We start from the raw sequence: 16,778 nt of genomic DNA, 5'->3' as shown, positions 1-16,778 counted from the left end.
ATATGAAAAATAAGCGTACAAAAACTTCTTTATGGAATTTTCATCATCACTCGGAAATAAAACTATTCAAGTAGCATAGATGATCGACGATTGATTAAGATGATATACCGCGATCGAAACATCAGCCACAAAGCCCTTGATCAGATATTAGTATATTACGTAGGAAAGAAAAGCTCATTAGGTCTGCACATGGAGTCGAGAACGCGTCTAAAGCATTTCCTCGCTCTCTCATTATTCCGGCAATGTGTGGAACGATGCATGCATATACGATAGAGTCGGGCGCATTATGCTCGTAGCATGCGTATCTCGATGCATGTTGTATGCTATATCGTACACGTAGTATATAATAGCCGAGCGTACGAGTCGAGGTGGACGCAGCAGCGCTGAAGCAGCAGTCGTTTACTTTGCGCTCAGTCAGTCGCTCGTGTAGCCTGCTAACGGCAAGACGTCGCGCGGAGATCGGTATTATATACTCGTGCACTACGATATCGCGTCGCGTACTGTTGCTTATTCGTTCATCGACTTGGAGTAAATTTGTGAGCTTTCGAGTCGACTTCTTCTAATCGATCGAGTGTGCCAATGAAGGCCTGAAGGCATTTTCGATAGCGATGGAAAACGTCACGGCTAAAAGTGAGTATATTATATGCGGACATTACGTGCGCTCAAAACGATACGAATCGATTGTAACAAATCGGCAAAGTGAGAGGCAGTCGCCGTTCGCGTTAACTCGTGCTGCAAGTACATGAACGTACGGCGCACAGCAGCAAACTAGCATAGTCGTTAGAAAAACACCGCGTCGAATTGGCGATTCACTTTCTCTACGGTGCAGGTCTCCCATACATATATTTGTCGTACACTGTGCGCGGCGCTGCATTGAACTGCCACCACGCGCATTAACTAATTATGCGTGAATCATCGAAACAATCGGCCTTGCATTATTTTTTCTCCGACTATTTATCCGATCGATCGGCGATTTTCATAAATAAATATGAAAGTCGAGTTGCGCGAGCTGTCGTGTGTCTGTGCCTCGAGTGCATCGCGAGCCACTCCGTCAGCTGCGCTCGATTTTCTTCTTCTTCTTCTTCTTCTTCTCTTCTTCGATCGTCCAGTGAAACTCCAAGCTATTATCATAATGCGACACCGGCAATTAGTCCCGCGACACGGCACATAGCAGACTATCTGTGTCATTGTCGGATACGTATAAATTATTCTCATGGCGCAGCGCTCGCGTCGCACGAGTACATCGTAATACAATTGAATCAACAAAACTGCGCGTCAACCTCTCGTCGCTCGGAATCTCGTGTACCTGTCGTCCGAAGTTGTGGCCGGTGCTCACAGCTGCAGTTCCAAGCGCTTCGCAAATATTTAACCCAGATTCGTTCCAAGTTTTATGGACGAGTCTCTCGCTCGTGAACGCTCGCCATAGGCGGCGCCGATACCTCTCGAAGCCGGCCTGGCCTTCCTATACGTACTGATCGCGCGAGAAACTCTTGCCGGTAATTTTCTAGCACGCGCGAGATAGCCTATACCGGATCCAAAGTCGGTGCTCAAAGTTTTATTCAATCATGAGTTTGATACAATAACGTAGATAATAAACTTGTATTTCTAAATTGGACGGAAAAATACGATAGCTTCGTTGGCGCTGCACCTGCTCCGCTTATTTTTATTTGTGTGCCAATTCGCTTCGCCTTTCTCATTCTTTAAATCATTTCGATAAAGTCAATCATTGAAATACCAAATAACTCTATTCCAAGTGTGAGTGAATTATTTTAAAAACATGCATCGAAATTCCATGTAGAACCAGCATCGATTTCTTCGTTTTAAATATATCTCGTCGTGTTTGAACTGTGATTCATTAAATTTGTAGCAATTTGAAACCGAACCAATTTTATCTCTAATCTTAATCGAAAGTGTAGCAAGCACATAGCTATCGTATCTATAAAGCTGTAAAGCTCCGACGTCACAATGTGGGCACATGGTATAAAGAGCGACTGCGCAAAACTTGATGGAAAAAAAGTTATTCGAATAATTGGTGTTTCGAGCCATGTGCCTCATCCCTTGACGATTACGCCTTTTTTCCGCTATGACTCGGAATAATAATGAAAAAAACGCGAAATCTGCTCGAGAGAGAAATTCAATACGATTATCGCGAAAGCGAACGTTTTCTGGATGAAGCGCGTGTCGCGGCGCGTATACGTATGCGATCGTTTTATCGCGCGGCATTGACATTGAGCTCCTTGAAATTACATTGAAAAATTCATACGTTCGTTATTTAATTAATGCGTCAATATACGCGCACGAAGATGACGCGTTCGATGACCGTACATCGCATACAGGATAAAGAAATTATAATGATAAACGGTATGGATAAAAATTCAATTGATTTAAAGTCAAGAAGCGCGAAGAATCGATAATGCATCCCCCTATTGAAGGCGCAAAAATTTACATGATTAGCCGAGTTACGGCACGCATCTATACGCATCATCAATAATGTAATATAATGTTTGAGCCGTTCGAGTCTTGCCGACGATGAGATCTTTGGCGAGGGATCGCGCAAATATCGAAAAGAACACGCGGCAGGAGCGATAATTCCTACCTCGAATCCGCAGTGAGATAGAGCACGTTCGCGTCCTGCTGATAATCCGCGAGTCGGTGCTGTTTAATCGCGGCGACAAATCATCGCAGGTTTCGCACGTATTATATCGTAATAAACGCAATCCTTGGAGCGTACGAGAGATGTGCGTATGGACGCGACGAATGTCGGAACTTATTTATTATTGCGAGAGAGAGAGAGAGAAGTATCCGCGCGCACATCGATGACTAAACTTTATCGATTTGATGAATTATCTATGAAGCATTCGTTGAATCATCCAACTAGACGGGGACTTTTTTCGGACGTTTCGAACTAATCAGTTGGAAACGCACTCTCTGATCTATGAAAAAAAAATCACTGCATCTGATTCGAACTCGTTCGTTCACAAACACGCAAGTGGATGTATTAATTAAACGTGACGCGTTAATTAAAAACCCTTTTCCCACTTTGGGAATTCCCACGTTGATGCGCGCAGGCAAACAAAATTTACGTCGGGTATTACCAAAGGAACACCATGAAACCACAAGTTGTCCGGCAGGATTTATTGAAAGGTTTGTTTTCGAATAATATCGATCGATCGTTGTATTGCGTGATACTTTTATTTTTGCAACTTTCGACAAAAAGTCATCCTTCAATCGTTGTGTCCGCTACCGCTAGTTCGTAAAGAAAGTCGAATAATTTAATCGGCGCTCGTTCGCGCGACAAAACGCTCGAGCACAGCATCTCTATACTCGATATTACAATCGACCTCGGCTAGGGCCGTACGTACGCGCGTAATTTACAGCGTATACGGGGTGAGTGGCACATTATACTGCTGCGGCGAGTCGACGCCGGAGTATGCACTATTTATAAAGCCTCGGCGCGCATTCAACGAAGAGTCCATGGAGAATTGAAACGACTATAGGTACTATAAAAGAAATAGGCGAAAAGTGGAAGATGGCACAATGTACACACATAAATGCGCGGAAGTGGTCATCATAGTCGACGAGACAGAGTAGTGCTCGACGTTCTCTCGGCTGCACTATCTGCCTCAACGGGGGAGTAAAGCCAATAATTGAATTAATGCCAATTGATCGTGCACTTGATTCCAGCGGCACGCACATCGCTTATTTGCGCATGTTACCGAAGCTTACGCTACACTGGAAGAACATGCGATTATCTCGGAACGAAAAAAAGTGTATTCATTTCAGGAATCGGACGACGCGACGCGCTGTAAGCGCTGCATCATCGTCGTATTACCGAACGTTAGCTGCAAAAGTCAAATTTTGGACTATTACGCGGGCTATAATGCGCGTGATGCAACGTTTTAATGCTCTGATTGCGTAAATATCTCGAGACACCTTTCATTCTGCACACAATAAAACACATGTATTGTACGATCTGTATGCGTATAAAATTCGTGAATGATATTACGTTTTACTAATATAGAATTTCAATCTTTTGCTTCTTTGTTTATCTATTTCAAGCGCATCACAATCGATGTATTTTGCTTCCTTGCGATAGAACACCTCGATACCATGAAACTTTGAATGATTTTACGTATTTGCAGAATCCGAAACGATAATTTATGATCTCGAATTGGAAGAGATAACGATTAAATGCGTACGATTTTTAGTTACAGAAGGAGCGATATGGTCAACGACTCCGTCGTCGTTGACGAACGAAGAGGAGGATGCTATAGTGACGCTGGTCGTCGTCGTTATTGGCATTATCGCCGCCGTAATATTCCTTTTCTCAATGGGCCTCTTCATAGACTGCAGAACTCAGTAAGTCAAGATTTAATTCAATTAATGAAATGATTCGCGATCATGAACGTGAGGAAATGGAAAGTATACTTGTTATCGAAAAAATTATCATTCTTTGCGCAGAAAAACTGAAAGTCTCAATAAAATGCACAAGCGAAAGTCACGTCTGAAAATGCCGGTGATCGGTCGAGCGAATCGTCAAGCGCCTCAAGACGACGCTACGTGCTTTGCCACGGACATGTGCCCAAACGGCTCGAGCCAGGTACCCGCGGGTCAACTCGACGCCATTGTTTGATAATAATCATCGTTCAAATGATAACTTTTTTTAAATGATATTATCATTTTGCTTAAATGGGACATGAAAGTACATTGACACAAGTATTTTTTGAAGAATCTAAGGGAACAAAATTTGTAGATTCGATAAAGTAAGTGATTATTTGTCAGCGTAACTTTGATTAAGTCAAAAAATGAATCGTATGTGTCAACAATAAGTTGCAGCGATTGAAATAGACATAATTATAGAAAAAAATAGTTAATTTTTTTACCAAGGAGAACCATTGGAACATGTATTTTATACGTAATGTAAACTAACGATTGTGATAATATTTCATAATATTAATTTTTAAGACTTTAAAAGTGTATAAATTGTAATATAATTTAAGGTTTATTTTTATATAAAACTCACAAGAAATGAATGTGATTAATATTTTTTACTAAAGTATTAGCCGTAAAAACCACACACCTGATGCATACTTGGTGTGAAAGTCATCTATTTTTATTTATTTTTTACCATATTTAAGCTTTGTGTAAACGAAACAGATTAATGAAAAAGTACGTCCATACAAATAAAACTAAATATTAAACTTTGATCTGAATGTTATCGAATATAAAGTATGTCAATAAATAAAAGAAACTTTCATATTGTATTATCTAGTGATTCCATGTCTGTATTTCCTCAAAATAATTTCATATGTATAATATATAGCAACTCTTTTAAAATACTTATGGAAATAAATAAAAAATATGTAATGGCATATATAACATTATTGAAAATAATAATCAACTATTGAGCGTTTCACAACCTTTTTGACTGATTACACATCAATTGTAAATTGATTGAAATATTTCAGTTCAATGCAATCAAAAAATATATAAAATATTATTGTTAAAATTTTCCTTGATTATCACATAAAAGTATTTAAAACGTCGTTTTTCCAGTTGTAAACAGTTAAAAAAGTATCACAAAAAAGACGAAAAATCCAGTTGAATTACAAGATGTAAAAACTGGAATACATCTACGTTCATTGAGTACCAACTTAGCACCAATAGTCTTATTAGTGAAAGTTACGAATAAAAATCAAGTAGTTTACCCAAAAGGCAGCTTAAAAACTAATGAAAATTCTTGGATCAAAAGAACCGTAGTCTTGCTTGCATCGGAAAATCCAAGATGTCAGTATGCATGAAAAATCATTAACAACGTCCAAGTACCATGGCCAGTAGTGCCATACGTACGTAAACGCCATTCTCAGCTTGTCGGAAGTAAGCAGCCCTTGGATCGTTGTCGAATTCTGGACTGATTTCGAAAACTCTTGGTAGTGGGTGCATGACGCGCATCTTGTTCTTGGCGCGCGTCATCAATTGAGGCGTCACGACGAAGTGTCCACATGCCTGCCGGTAACGAATAAAGCGAATAAGAAATTTGTACTTTGAATATAATCGAAAGTAAAAAACGTTGCTGGAATTTTAATGAGGTCTGGACTCACCCTATCGTACTCTTCTTGAGTATCAAACCTCTCACGTTGAATACGAGTCATGTAGAGAATATCAGTTTCGGCTAATACATCCTCGAGTCGATTGTATCTCTCCTGAGGTGTCCCTTTGCTGGCGACGAATTTGACGATTTCTTCTGGCATTTCCAAGTTTGGTGGACTGACGTAACGAAGTTGAACGTTCTCGTAGAGAGCCAACAACCTTTAAAATGATAAAATAACATACATTATAAAACGATATTCATATAATAAATATTTGCATTGAATTTGCTATTATTCGTTCGTCAGTCATTTAGAATAATAATTATTATTTAAATGACGATCGTAACGTCACGAAGACTTCATAATTATTCAAACAGACGTCATGGCATCAGATTAAAGGTTCGTTGATCCAGGATAAATATTCATTTTAATTGATTCATTTCCATGCCTTACATGAAATAATGTAAAAAGAAAAAAAATGTATCAAACCTTGCGAGAGAATGTACTGTTCGCCCATTCTTCAAATCACCGACCATTGTAATGGTCAATCCTCTAACGGTACCCATTTCTTCTCTTATAGTGAAAATATCCAAGAGTGCTTGAGTTGGGTGTTCACCAATGCCGTCACCTGCATTGATCAACGGTTTGCGACAACGCATCGCAGCTCTCTGTAAAAAATGCAGTTTTGATTATTTTGATAATGTAGAAAAACCAATATTTGAAAGGATGAAACTAAAACTTACATTGACTGCACCGCGTTCGGAATGTCGAAGTACTACAACATCAGCATATCCAGCCATTATGGTAACGGAATCTGCAAATAACATTCACCATACAATCGATTGATTAAAAGTTCAATATGTGCACGAAATACGTCATAATTGTATATATTGCACGTACCTTCGAGAGTTTCTCCTTTTTTAGTTGACGATTTCATTTCATCCATGTGAATGACTCGTCCTCCCAACCGCTGCATGGCAGCATCGAAGCTGCAAGATGTTCTTGTGCTTACTTCATAAAACATGGAGGCCATCACTTTTCCCTGTAATAATTATGGTGAAATTATAGTATCGGTTTAGTTAAGTATAGTACAAAAATGAAAGAATAAACTCAAATTTACCCTCAAAATATGATCCAATGATCGATCAGCTAAAATAGATTTTCTGAAATCGTGAGCAATATCGAAAATATCCTTGAGCTGTTCCTTTTTGAACATGTCAACTGAGAGAATATGGTGTCCGTTGAGGCCATGATGATGCGACACTAGTGAAGTGGGATGAGGCAGTGGTTGGACGAATAAATTAGGATTACTATCGCCCTTGTGACGAGTTGCACTAGTGAATGGCAAAGGAGATACGGCTCGTTGTACTGGTACGAAATCGGTGCCATGACCCAATAATGATTTTGTTGAATGACCAAAAGCATCTAGGAAAATATCAAAAACAATAAATGATAATGATCTCAAAATCATTTTGAATATTTCATAATCAATTATTACTCACCCAAAGGCTCATCATCTTCATATAGATTCTTTCTTTGATTCGGCGACGTGAAAACATCGGCAGCAGAGCTTGGTCGACTCATGAGCTCAGCAGTTGGCGTGTGCATCGAGGGTGTGACGATCTTGACTTTTTTCTGTAGTTCGCGCACATCTTGACCGAAGCCCGGATTGACGAGGATCTGTCCCTCGATGTAGGCAACTTCACCTCGTAGAACCACGCGATGTACAGCACCGCGAATTTTCATGCCAGCGAACGGAGTCCACTTAGATTTGGTGAACTGCATGGCTTCTGGAATTACCCATTCCTCATCGAGGTCAACTTCGACGTACGTGTTTGGTTGATCAGGCAGATTGAAGATGCGTTTTGGATTACGATAAAATTTGTTGATCAAGTCCTATAGACAAAAAAATGAAAAAACACATTTCATTGCTCGGTTTAATTTATGTTCAGTTGAGATATAGATCGAAATGTCAAGTGCGTACCTCCATTTCCAATTTTCCTTCATTCACAGCATTCAAAAGCAGTGGTAAAATTGTTTCTAGACCTGGATAACCTGGTGGTGGCGGTGGAGATGTACGAGATTTTTCTTGCACTGTATGGGGAGCTGTAAAATACGGAGTAATATTCATGATTATTTGTAGTTTTTGCTAATTTTTTATCATTTCAACGAAGATGAAAAATTATGATTTATATTTACCATGATCTGTGGAGAAAACGTCAATGATGTCCATGTTGTCCCAAAGAGCTTGAACATCTTCTTTAGTGGCCAGCGTTGGCCTCACTTGACCCCTGGCCTCGCCTATCTTTGCTAAATTTTCTTCGGTCAAGAACAAATGATGAGGGCACACTTCGCATGTAATGGGCAGACCCTAAATACGATTGTAAATGATTGAATTATAAAAAAATATTAGAACGATTGAATATTTTTATAACAAGTTTGATGAAAATTATTTACTATTCAGATAGACATAAAAATTGCTTCATAGAGATGAAGCTTACCTTTTCCTTCGCGGCTCGAATAATTTGGATTTCTTCTTTTCGGGCAACGTGACACACATGTATCGGTCTGTTGTGTAAATTAGCCAGAAGCAAAATAGCTGCGGTAGTTTGGCGCTCAGCATGAACGCAAATCGGATATTTTTGAGGCCAATGTTCAAAGTGCTGAAAAAAATGTTAATATTATTCGTAGAATTTTCGGGGGAAATATCGATAATCATCTAGAAGTTTTCCAGTACAAACCTTGCCCCAAACAGTGAGATCATTGAGACGAAGAGTTGTGAAGGTTTCGTTGAGGTACATCTTTAGACCAGCAGCTGACGGAGCCATTTCCGATATGTGGGTGTAATTATCGGACGATGCACCGACGTAAAGAGCATAGTCACAACGAGCACCAATTTTCGCACGCTAAAAAATAAAATTGGAGTAAAATTAAACGTTCGACCACTCACGCGGCTCCTAACGTGCATTCCAAATTCTCACCTCCTTGGCAATTGCGAAGGATTGCTGGTCTACGATAGCGGGATCGGTATTTGGCATGGCGAGGATCATGGTTACTCCGCCGGCCAGGGCAGCAGCCGTGCACGAGGCAAAGTCTTCCTTGTGCGTCGCGCCTGGATCGCGAGCATGCACGTGCACATCGATGAAGCCCGGCAGACGAACCAAACGGCGCGACGACACGCAGTCCGTGTGGGTTTTCATGAGCGGCGCCTTGCCTTCTAGTTTCAGCATCGCCTCGACCAACAGCTTGGCACACTTGACGTCGGTGATGAGTGGAACCGAATAATCTACAGCGAGTCTTCGAGTGCGGTATCCGTGGGTCATGAAGTTCGACACTCGACGAGCACCACCGTTGCGCATCGGTAAATTGATGACCATGTCGAAGTGCTTCTTCGACAAGAAATCGGCAAGATTTCGCAACTCGCTCGGGCTTGAGTCTTCGCTGTCCACTACATCTTCGAACGTCCATTGCACGGGTTCAACCTGAAAATTTTGATATAATTTTGACATTTTAATTTTTCGCTAAAAAATATTCATAGTTTTACAAGAGTTTCAGTTAATACTAGACTTACGTTGATTTTATGCTCTGAATAGAAATCTGCTGTACCCATGCTAGCGTATAGCTTGAATCCCATCTTTTGAAGACTAGCAATCGCAGGCAGAAGCTCAGTTTTGTGCTGAAAAATCGATATGGATTAGTTCGATTCAATATAAAGTCAATATAAAAGTGGACTTTCTTTAAATGTTAATACCTTGTATGTTCCAATAGACAGCAAAATTCCCTTTTGCGGAATGTGAAAACCTGTACTCATCATGCCCTTCAAATATGCCTCGTAACGGTTGTCACCGAAACAAGCTACTTCGCCCGTGGACGCCATTTCGACGCCAAGCATCACGTCGGCGCCGGTCAATCGCGAAAAGGAGAATTGCGGAACTTTGACGCCGACTTTTCCGCAGCCAGCCAATACATCGACGGGCTCGACTGGCTCGCCAACGATCAACTTGGTGGCCATTGCCACGAAATCGTGATCCAGAGTCTTGGAAACGAAGGGGAACGATCGAGAAACGCGAACATTGCATTCGATGACTTTGAGTTCATTGTCTTTGGCGATAAGCTGCATATTGAAGGGTCCGGTGACCTCCAAGTTGTGAGCTATCTGTCGCGTAATGATTTTGATTTTTTCCAGAGTCTGGGCATTTATGTCTTGGGGTGGGGTGACCAGCGTGGCATCGCCAGAATGCACACCTGCGTTCTCTACGTGCTCGGAAACCGCCATGCAGAGAATATTGCCGTTATAAGCTACGGCGTCGACGTCGATTTCCTTGGCTTCGAGGATGAATTTGGAAATGACGACCGGGTGCTTCTTGCTGACGCTAGCGGCGGTTTTCAAGTAGGATTGAAGATCGTTGTCCGTATGGGCAACAGCCATGGCCGCGCCACTGAGTACGTAGGACGGTCGCACGAGGCAGGGATAGCCGACCTCGTGGCAGAACTCCACGGCAGCCTGTAAATCCGTAAGCTCTCTCCACCTTGGCTGCGAGATTCCGATTCTGTCCAACATTCTGGAAAACTTGAAACGATTCTCCGCTCCGTCGATTTGTTCCGGAGACGTGCCCAATATTCTCGCCTGCTGCCTGTGCAGGTCCATGGCAATGTTGTTGGGCAGTTGGCCGCCCATCGACAAAATTATACCTTCGGGCGATTCTTGATCGTAGATGTCCATAACGACTTCGAAGGAGATCTCCTCGAAGTACAGCCGATCGCTCATGTCGTAATCCGTACTCACCGTCTCCGGGTTGTAATTGACCATGATGGTCTTTTTGCCGAGATTTCGGAGCTCTCGAAGGCAACTCACGGCGCACCAGTCGAACTCGACCGAGCTGCCGATTCTGTAGACTCCCGAACCTGAAAAAATTCAGCAGTCGAGTTAGAGCACGGTGAGGCATAATTGGTCCAAGTTTATCGCGACGACGACTTACCGATAACCATGACGTAACCCTCGTTGAATCCCAAATCGTTGGTGGTACCGTTGTAAGTCAAGTATAAATAATTCGTGCTCGCTGGCCACTCGGCAGCGACCGTGTCGATCTGCTTGACGAACGGGAATATCTTGTTTTCCTTTCTCTGCTTGCGAATGGCCAGTTCGGTACTTTTCACGGCCACGGCTATCTGCTTGTCGGAAAATCCATACTGTTTGGCGCGCAGCAGCGTGTCGTACTCGAGCTTGGTCTGCTCGAGATTCTCCAAGAGGCTTTGATAATCGATGATGTTGCGCATTTTCTCCAAGAACCACTTGTCGATCTTGGTCAACTCCCAGAGTCGCTGGGTAGTGTATCCGGCCTTCATAGCCGCGGCCAAAACGAACATCCGCTTGTCCGTGGGCTTCTCCAGCTCTTCCTCGTTGACCTTCTTGAGGTAAGGGCAAAAGCCGGCGACGTTCTCGTCGACCATGCGGAGGGCCTTCTGGAAGGCCTCCTCGAAGGTGCGGCCGATGGCCATGACCTCGCCGACGCTCTTCATCGAGCTGCCGATCTTCGTGCTCACCCGTTGGAACTTGCTCAAGTCCCATCTGGGTATCTTGACGACGCAGTAATCGAGACTGGGCTCGAAGCAGGCCGTCGTCTCACCGGTGACCAAGTTCTTGATGACGGGCAGTGGAATACCCAAGGCCAATTTGGCCGCCACGTAGGCGAGCGGGTAGCCCGTGGCTTTGCTGGCGAGCGCCGAACTGCGAGATAGTCGGGCGTTCACCTCGATTATGTAGAACTCCTCGGAGAAGGGATTGAGGGCGTATTGGATGTTGCACTCTCCGACGATGCCGAAGTGGCGGATGACGTTGACCGCTGTGGTGCGCAGCATGTTGTACTCTCGATTGGACAGAGTCTGACTGGGCGCGACGACGATCGACTCGCCCGTGTGGATGCCCAGCGGGTCGACGTTCTCCATGTTGCACACGGTGATGCAATTGTCGTAGGCGTCGCGGACCACCTCGTACTCGACCTCCTTCCAGCCTTGCAGCGACTTGTCGATTATCAATTGCGACGAGTGGGCGAGAGCCTGTTGCGCCAGCGCCTTCAGCTCTTCCTTGGTATTGGCGAAGCCGGAGCCCAGACCGCCGAGGGAAAAGGCAGCTCGAGCCATGACGGGATAGCCGAGCTTCTCGGCGGCTTCGATGGCTTCCTGGATGGAGTAGACGGCGCAACTCGGCGCCACTTGGCCGTTGATTTCACTGACGCGCTCCGCGAACAGTTTGCGATCTTCCGTCTCGATGATGGACTCGATGGGCGTACCGAGGATTTTCACTCCGTATTTTTCAAAGATTCCGCGCGATTGAAGCTGAACACCGCAGTTCAGGGCGGTTTGGCCTCCGAAGGTCAGCAGCACGCCATCGGGACGCTCCGACTGAATGACCTGCTCTACGTAGTCGGGCAGGATCGGCAAAAAGTAAACCTTATCGGCCATGCCTTTGGAAGTTTGTACAGTGGCGATATTGGGATTGATCAAGACAGTCTGGATGTTCTCTTCCTTGAGAGCTTTGATGGCCTGAGAACCCGAGTAATCGAATTCGCCAGCCTGACCGATACTGAGACCACCAGAGCCCAAGATCAAGACCTTCTTTGGTCTGGCTTCAATGGCAGGCCGTTTCGACTCGTACTTCAAGGCATCGCAGAGTCTCTGCTTCACGCTGATGTCGGTGTTCCGGCCGCTTTTGTGATCTCGCACGGTATCGAGAAACACGTCGAACAAACACTCGAGATCCTGCGGTCCAGCCGTGTGCTCGGGATGGAACTGGACGGAGAAGTAGGGCAGACTCGAGTGCACGATACCCTCGTTACTGGCGTCGTTGGCATTGGTGAAGAGTACCTCCCAATCCTCGGGCAAACTCTGCGGATCGATGGCGAATCCGTGATTTTGCGAGGTCATGAAGCAGCGCTCGGTGCCGTGGTGGACGGCCGGCTGATTGTGGCCTCGGTTACCGTATCTGCAAAGATTGGAAAAAGGATTGGATCGATACTCGAGCGGATGCGTTGGAAACGAAGGGAAAAAAGACGTACTTCATTTTGTAGCTCTTGCATCCAGCAGCGAGCGAGAGCAATTGGTGCCCGAGACAGATGCCGAAGATGGGCTTGTTGGAAGCGAGGACGCTCCTGATGTTGTCGAAGGTCTCCTTGCACATGCTCGGATCGCCGGGCCCGTTGCTGAGGAACAGGCCGTCGTACTTCTCGTTTTGGAACTTGTGATTCCAGGGAACGACCTCGACCCGTGCGCCGCGAGACAGGAAGCATCGCAGCTGGTTGTACTTGAGACCGCAGTCGACCACGCAGATGGTGGGTGAGCCGCTCGGGTTGTAGACGGTTTTCGTTTGCTACAAACAGTGGTATTTAGACAAGTTTGTCGAGAACGACGCAATAATTTGCCGCCGCAGGCACTCACCCTGGAGACCTTGGCCACGAGGTTGTGGCTGTTGGGGTCGGCGATGGGCGTCGAGCTGATCGGCAGAGAGAAGACTATGCGTCCGAGTATGGTGCCTCGCTCGCGGATGATCTTGGTGAGGGCGCGCGTGTCCACGTTCTGTATGCCGGGCACGCCCTGGGCGCTCATCCAGTCGGACAGATCGCGCACCTGGCGCCAGTGGCTCGGCTTGGCGCAGAGTTCGCTCACCACGAGACCAGCTGCCCAGATCTTGTGCGACTCGAACCATCTGCAATGTCATCGTGTATAGTCACGAACATCGCGATCATCATTTACATAAATCATGCTTTCCGAACGTGACAGCTGCTGCTGCTGCTGCTGCTGTTCGTGCTGCGCGACACGAGGCAAGAAGCGCGAGGGGTTATCGGCCGGTTCATCGATTTATGACCATACATTTCGATTCATCGATACGCGATGGGCAAATGTGCGGAAGTGCGACGCGTAATGCGCCGCGATTGCCGCTGCCTCGTTTCATCTACGAATTCGTTGACTCGCGATAAATCACGAGCATCGATTCGATACTCGAGCACGGAAAATGTGACTATGCGCGAGAGATTTAAAAGATCGTCGAGAGAGAAAATCTGAATTGGCTCGCTGAGAAAAAGTAGAAAAAACGCTCGGCGTTATCTCCATCTGCAGAGTCAGTGATGTGTAATTCTCGATCAATTGATTTCTTTGAGATCGATCTCGGAAAAAAGTGAAAAAAAAAAACTACAGCAACAGCAGCAGCGCATGAATCGTCGATTAAGCGCATAATAATCAAGTACGCGTCATCATAATATTTTCCCGCGTGGTTCAACCAAACAGACGCATGAATTTTCAGAGGTCAAGTTTTCATTCCTACCTCGGTAAGCCGTGCTCGTCCTCTTCGTCGCTCGGTACTCCGTAATTGCCGATGAGTGGATAGGTGAGCACCAGTATCTGTTCGCAGTAGGACGGGTCGGTCAGCGATTCGGGATAGCCGACCATGCCAGTTTGAAAGACTAGAAAGCAAAATTTTGCATTGCGGATGAACGAGGAACATATCATACTTTTTGCCTCGCTATGTTTGTGTACAAGAATGCGTCGAGTTTGTACATTTTTCCAAACATGCGATCTGGTTTCCTAAAGCAAATAGAAGAGCTGCGACACGCGCGCGTAAAGATGCTAAGCTGTAATACGTGCGCGTGGGGCCCAGGTTGTATCGCTTTTCGCTTCCAAGTGCTGAAGTAGCCACTTGAATGGCCGGGAATTATTTTGCCAGCATTGACAAAAAACGCGTCGGATCGTTTCCGATGTCTCGAGTATATAGACGACGCTATGTGCCACGATAAAGAGCGAGACGAATAAAAAAAAGATCTTGTCTCTTACGCTCGCTCCGTCGCTCGAAATTGTAAATACGCGTATCGACTTCGCGCGTCGTAAGGACAATAAGTTAGGACGGAATAGCGTACTGCGTCACAGCGAAAACGATATCGTAAATCGTTCGGCTGGCGTTCGTTCATATACATCGTGTATTCCATAAATTTTACGCGTCGACAAACTTGAAACTGCAACGACAATGACATTGTGCGCTAGAGCCGTTTTTTTATATTCAACTTTTCGCTTATCTTAGGCCATATATTCTCAAAGGCACAAGCTCGCTTTTAAACTTCTATTCTGCAACTTGGTATTAAAAAACTGCGAACATACAATGTCAGCTTAATCGATCGATCTATTCGGCAACTCGATGTGCGAGAATATTTTCCTGAATTTTTGACGTATGAATGAAAACGAAAACATCAACATTACTGTAATATACGTACAAACAAGGTTTATGTAAGCGATACCGATACGTGTTTACAATGGTAATCGATCACTGTCGAAAACGGGCATTTAAATTTCTAGCGATCCCGTCGGAACTTTCTAATCTCTGGGCCTGTTGCCTGCATGCTAATGAGCACATGCCTGTAATACACGTACAGAGATGACAATGGAAAAAAATCTCCTCGCTACTCGGTAATAGAGGGTAGACAATTGCAAATGTTAGCCGCGATAGCGGGAGCGACAATAAAAATGGCATATCATTGTCGTTGAAAAGTCAAACACGTGCGAGTACGAGCGAGCCGGCGCAGGCCACACCACGTGTAGGAGAACTAGTGGCCGCATCGAGCGTGTACGAATACGATACCGAGCACACACGTGCAGCCAACGGCATATGCGCGGAGTAGGTAACGCAATCGGAGTTATCAATGTAATTATCTTTGTCAGCGTAGGAGATGAACTCACCGATCTCTCCATCGATGGGTTTAGCGGCACCGAAAGCCGTGCCGGCAAAATAACTGCCATTCTCGAGAGCGAGGTAGCACTGCAGTGGCTGCTGACGCGGCTCAAGCTGCTGCTGCTGCTGCTGCTGCTGCTCCGGCACGTCGACCACAGTCATTTTCGCTACTTCTCTTTTTTCGTCAGTATAACGAATCTATGTATCGTTGCAAAGCTCGAAATTTACTCTTTCCTCTGGCGTTGCGTGTGTCGTGTGTTATTGTTTAGCAGCCTCCGATACGACACTGGATTAGAGAGGTGAGCGAGGGAGAGAGAGGAGAGAGAGAGAGAAGAGCGAGCGCGTGTTGTGGTAGTCGGAGAACTACTGCGTCCGCTTCTCGCTGGCCGAGCGATCGCGCCTCGCGACGCCGGCGGAGCGGTCCCGCACCGAGCAGCAGTTAGTTAGGAGCCTAGCGCGGCGGCGCGCGCCGGCCTGCAGCACAAAAGCCGAGCACTTTATATCTCACGACGAGGCACCTATCGTTTTCAGACACGACGAGCAACCAAAGAAGAAGGAGAAATCATCCGCATCTATTAACATACGTAGCTACACATGCCAGCAGCCTCTCATTTCCCTCGTCTTTTTCTAATCCACTGATGCTACATTATATACACGTATGTGTACTGGATGCCCGAGTCGTAGTTTCGTACTTGGATTTTTTGGAACTTGAAAGCCACACATAGAGACTGAATTGCTTGGCAGTGAATTACGCAGCTCTTTCGATCCCCATTTTTACCGTAACACATTCGTGCGTGCACGTGGATGGATCGCAGCGATCGCTTCGCTTACTTGCTCTTTGTTCGTCACGTATCCAATCACACCCACGATTTCGACATCCCTAGCCCTAATTTTTATGAGAAATCTTCGCTGGCATTACATAGTCTCCAATTTATCTTCATTTTCCTTTGTTGCTTTTTCTGCTCCGAACTCATCAA

General features: G+C 45.0%; 2 protein-coding genes across 3 annotated transcripts; one reads left to right on the top strand and one right to left on the bottom strand.

Moving 5' to 3' along the window:
• The first annotated feature begins 429 nt into the window (after window positions 1-429).
• LOC106658587 lies at window positions 430-5,264 on the top strand. Of its 2 annotated transcripts, none has more exons than XM_014380594.1 (3): window positions 430-630; window positions 4,209-4,359; window positions 4,462-5,264. In XM_014380594.1, the coding sequence occupies exons 1-3, from the start codon at window positions 609-611 to the stop codon at window positions 4,631-4,633; spliced, it is 345 nt and encodes a 114-aa protein (XP_014236080.1). In that variant the 5' UTR covers window positions 430-608; the 3' UTR covers window positions 4,634-5,264. The 2 variants fall into 2 exon arrangements, with proteins under 2 accessions (XP_014236080.1, XP_014236079.1); XM_014380593.1 differs by lacking the exon at window positions 430-630 and adding an exon at window positions 3,106-3,144.
• Window positions 5,260-16,246, bottom strand: LOC106658586 (CAD protein). Its single transcript, XM_014380591.2, has 19 exons — window positions 15,810-16,246; window positions 14,407-14,545; window positions 13,524-13,791; window positions 13,145-13,455; window positions 11,069-13,071; window positions 9,841-10,994; window positions 9,661-9,765; window positions 9,071-9,571; window positions 8,831-8,995; window positions 8,591-8,752; window positions 8,289-8,460; window positions 8,074-8,195; window positions 7,592-7,985; window positions 7,210-7,514; window positions 6,990-7,131; window positions 6,833-6,903; window positions 6,579-6,757; window positions 6,102-6,309; window positions 5,260-6,006 (listed from the first exon to the last, which is right to left on the bottom strand). The coding sequence occupies exons 1-19, from the start codon at window positions 15,961-15,963 to the stop codon at window positions 5,809-5,811; spliced, it is 6,753 nt and encodes a 2,250-aa protein (XP_014236077.1). The 5' UTR covers window positions 15,964-16,246; the 3' UTR covers window positions 5,260-5,808.
• Between the last annotated feature and the right edge of the window lie 532 nt (window positions 16,247-16,778).

The sequence above is a fragment of the Trichogramma pretiosum genome, unplaced genomic scaffold (assembly GCF_000599845.2).
Source record: "Trichogramma pretiosum strain Unisexual culture from Peru unplaced genomic scaffold, Tpre_2.0 scaffold10, whole genome shotgun sequence".
In the NCBI taxonomy this organism is placed as follows: Eukaryota; Metazoa; Arthropoda; class Insecta; order Hymenoptera; family Trichogrammatidae; genus Trichogramma; species Trichogramma pretiosum.
The sequence above is the reverse complement of the archived record's forward strand: the minus strand, read 5'-3'. Positions and strand labels throughout refer to the sequence as shown.

Coding starts and splice junctions, on each gene's coding strand:
- LOC106658587 (XM_014380593.1), top strand. CDS start 3,108: ATGAAACCACAAGTTGTCCGGCAGGATTTATTGAAAG. Junction 3,145..4,208: donor CCGGCAGGATTTATTGAAAG/GTTTGTTTTCGA, acceptor TACGATTTTTAG/TTACAGAAGGAGCGATATGG. Junction 4,360..4,461: donor TTCATAGACTGCAGAACTCA/GTAAGTCAAGAT, acceptor TTCTTTGCGCAG/AAAAACTGAAAGTCTCAATA.
- LOC106658586 (XM_014380591.2), bottom strand. CDS start 15,963: ATGACTGTGGTCGACGTGCCGGAGCAGCAGCAGCAGCAGCAGCAGCAG. Junction 13,456..13,523: donor TCGTGGCCAAGGTCTCCAGG/GTGAGTGCCTGC, acceptor CACTGTTTGTAG/CAAACGAAAACCGTCTACAA. Junction 6,310..6,578: donor ACAGTACATTCTCTCGCAAG/GTTTGATACATT, acceptor ATCATTTTAAAG/GTTGTTGGCTCTCTACGAGA.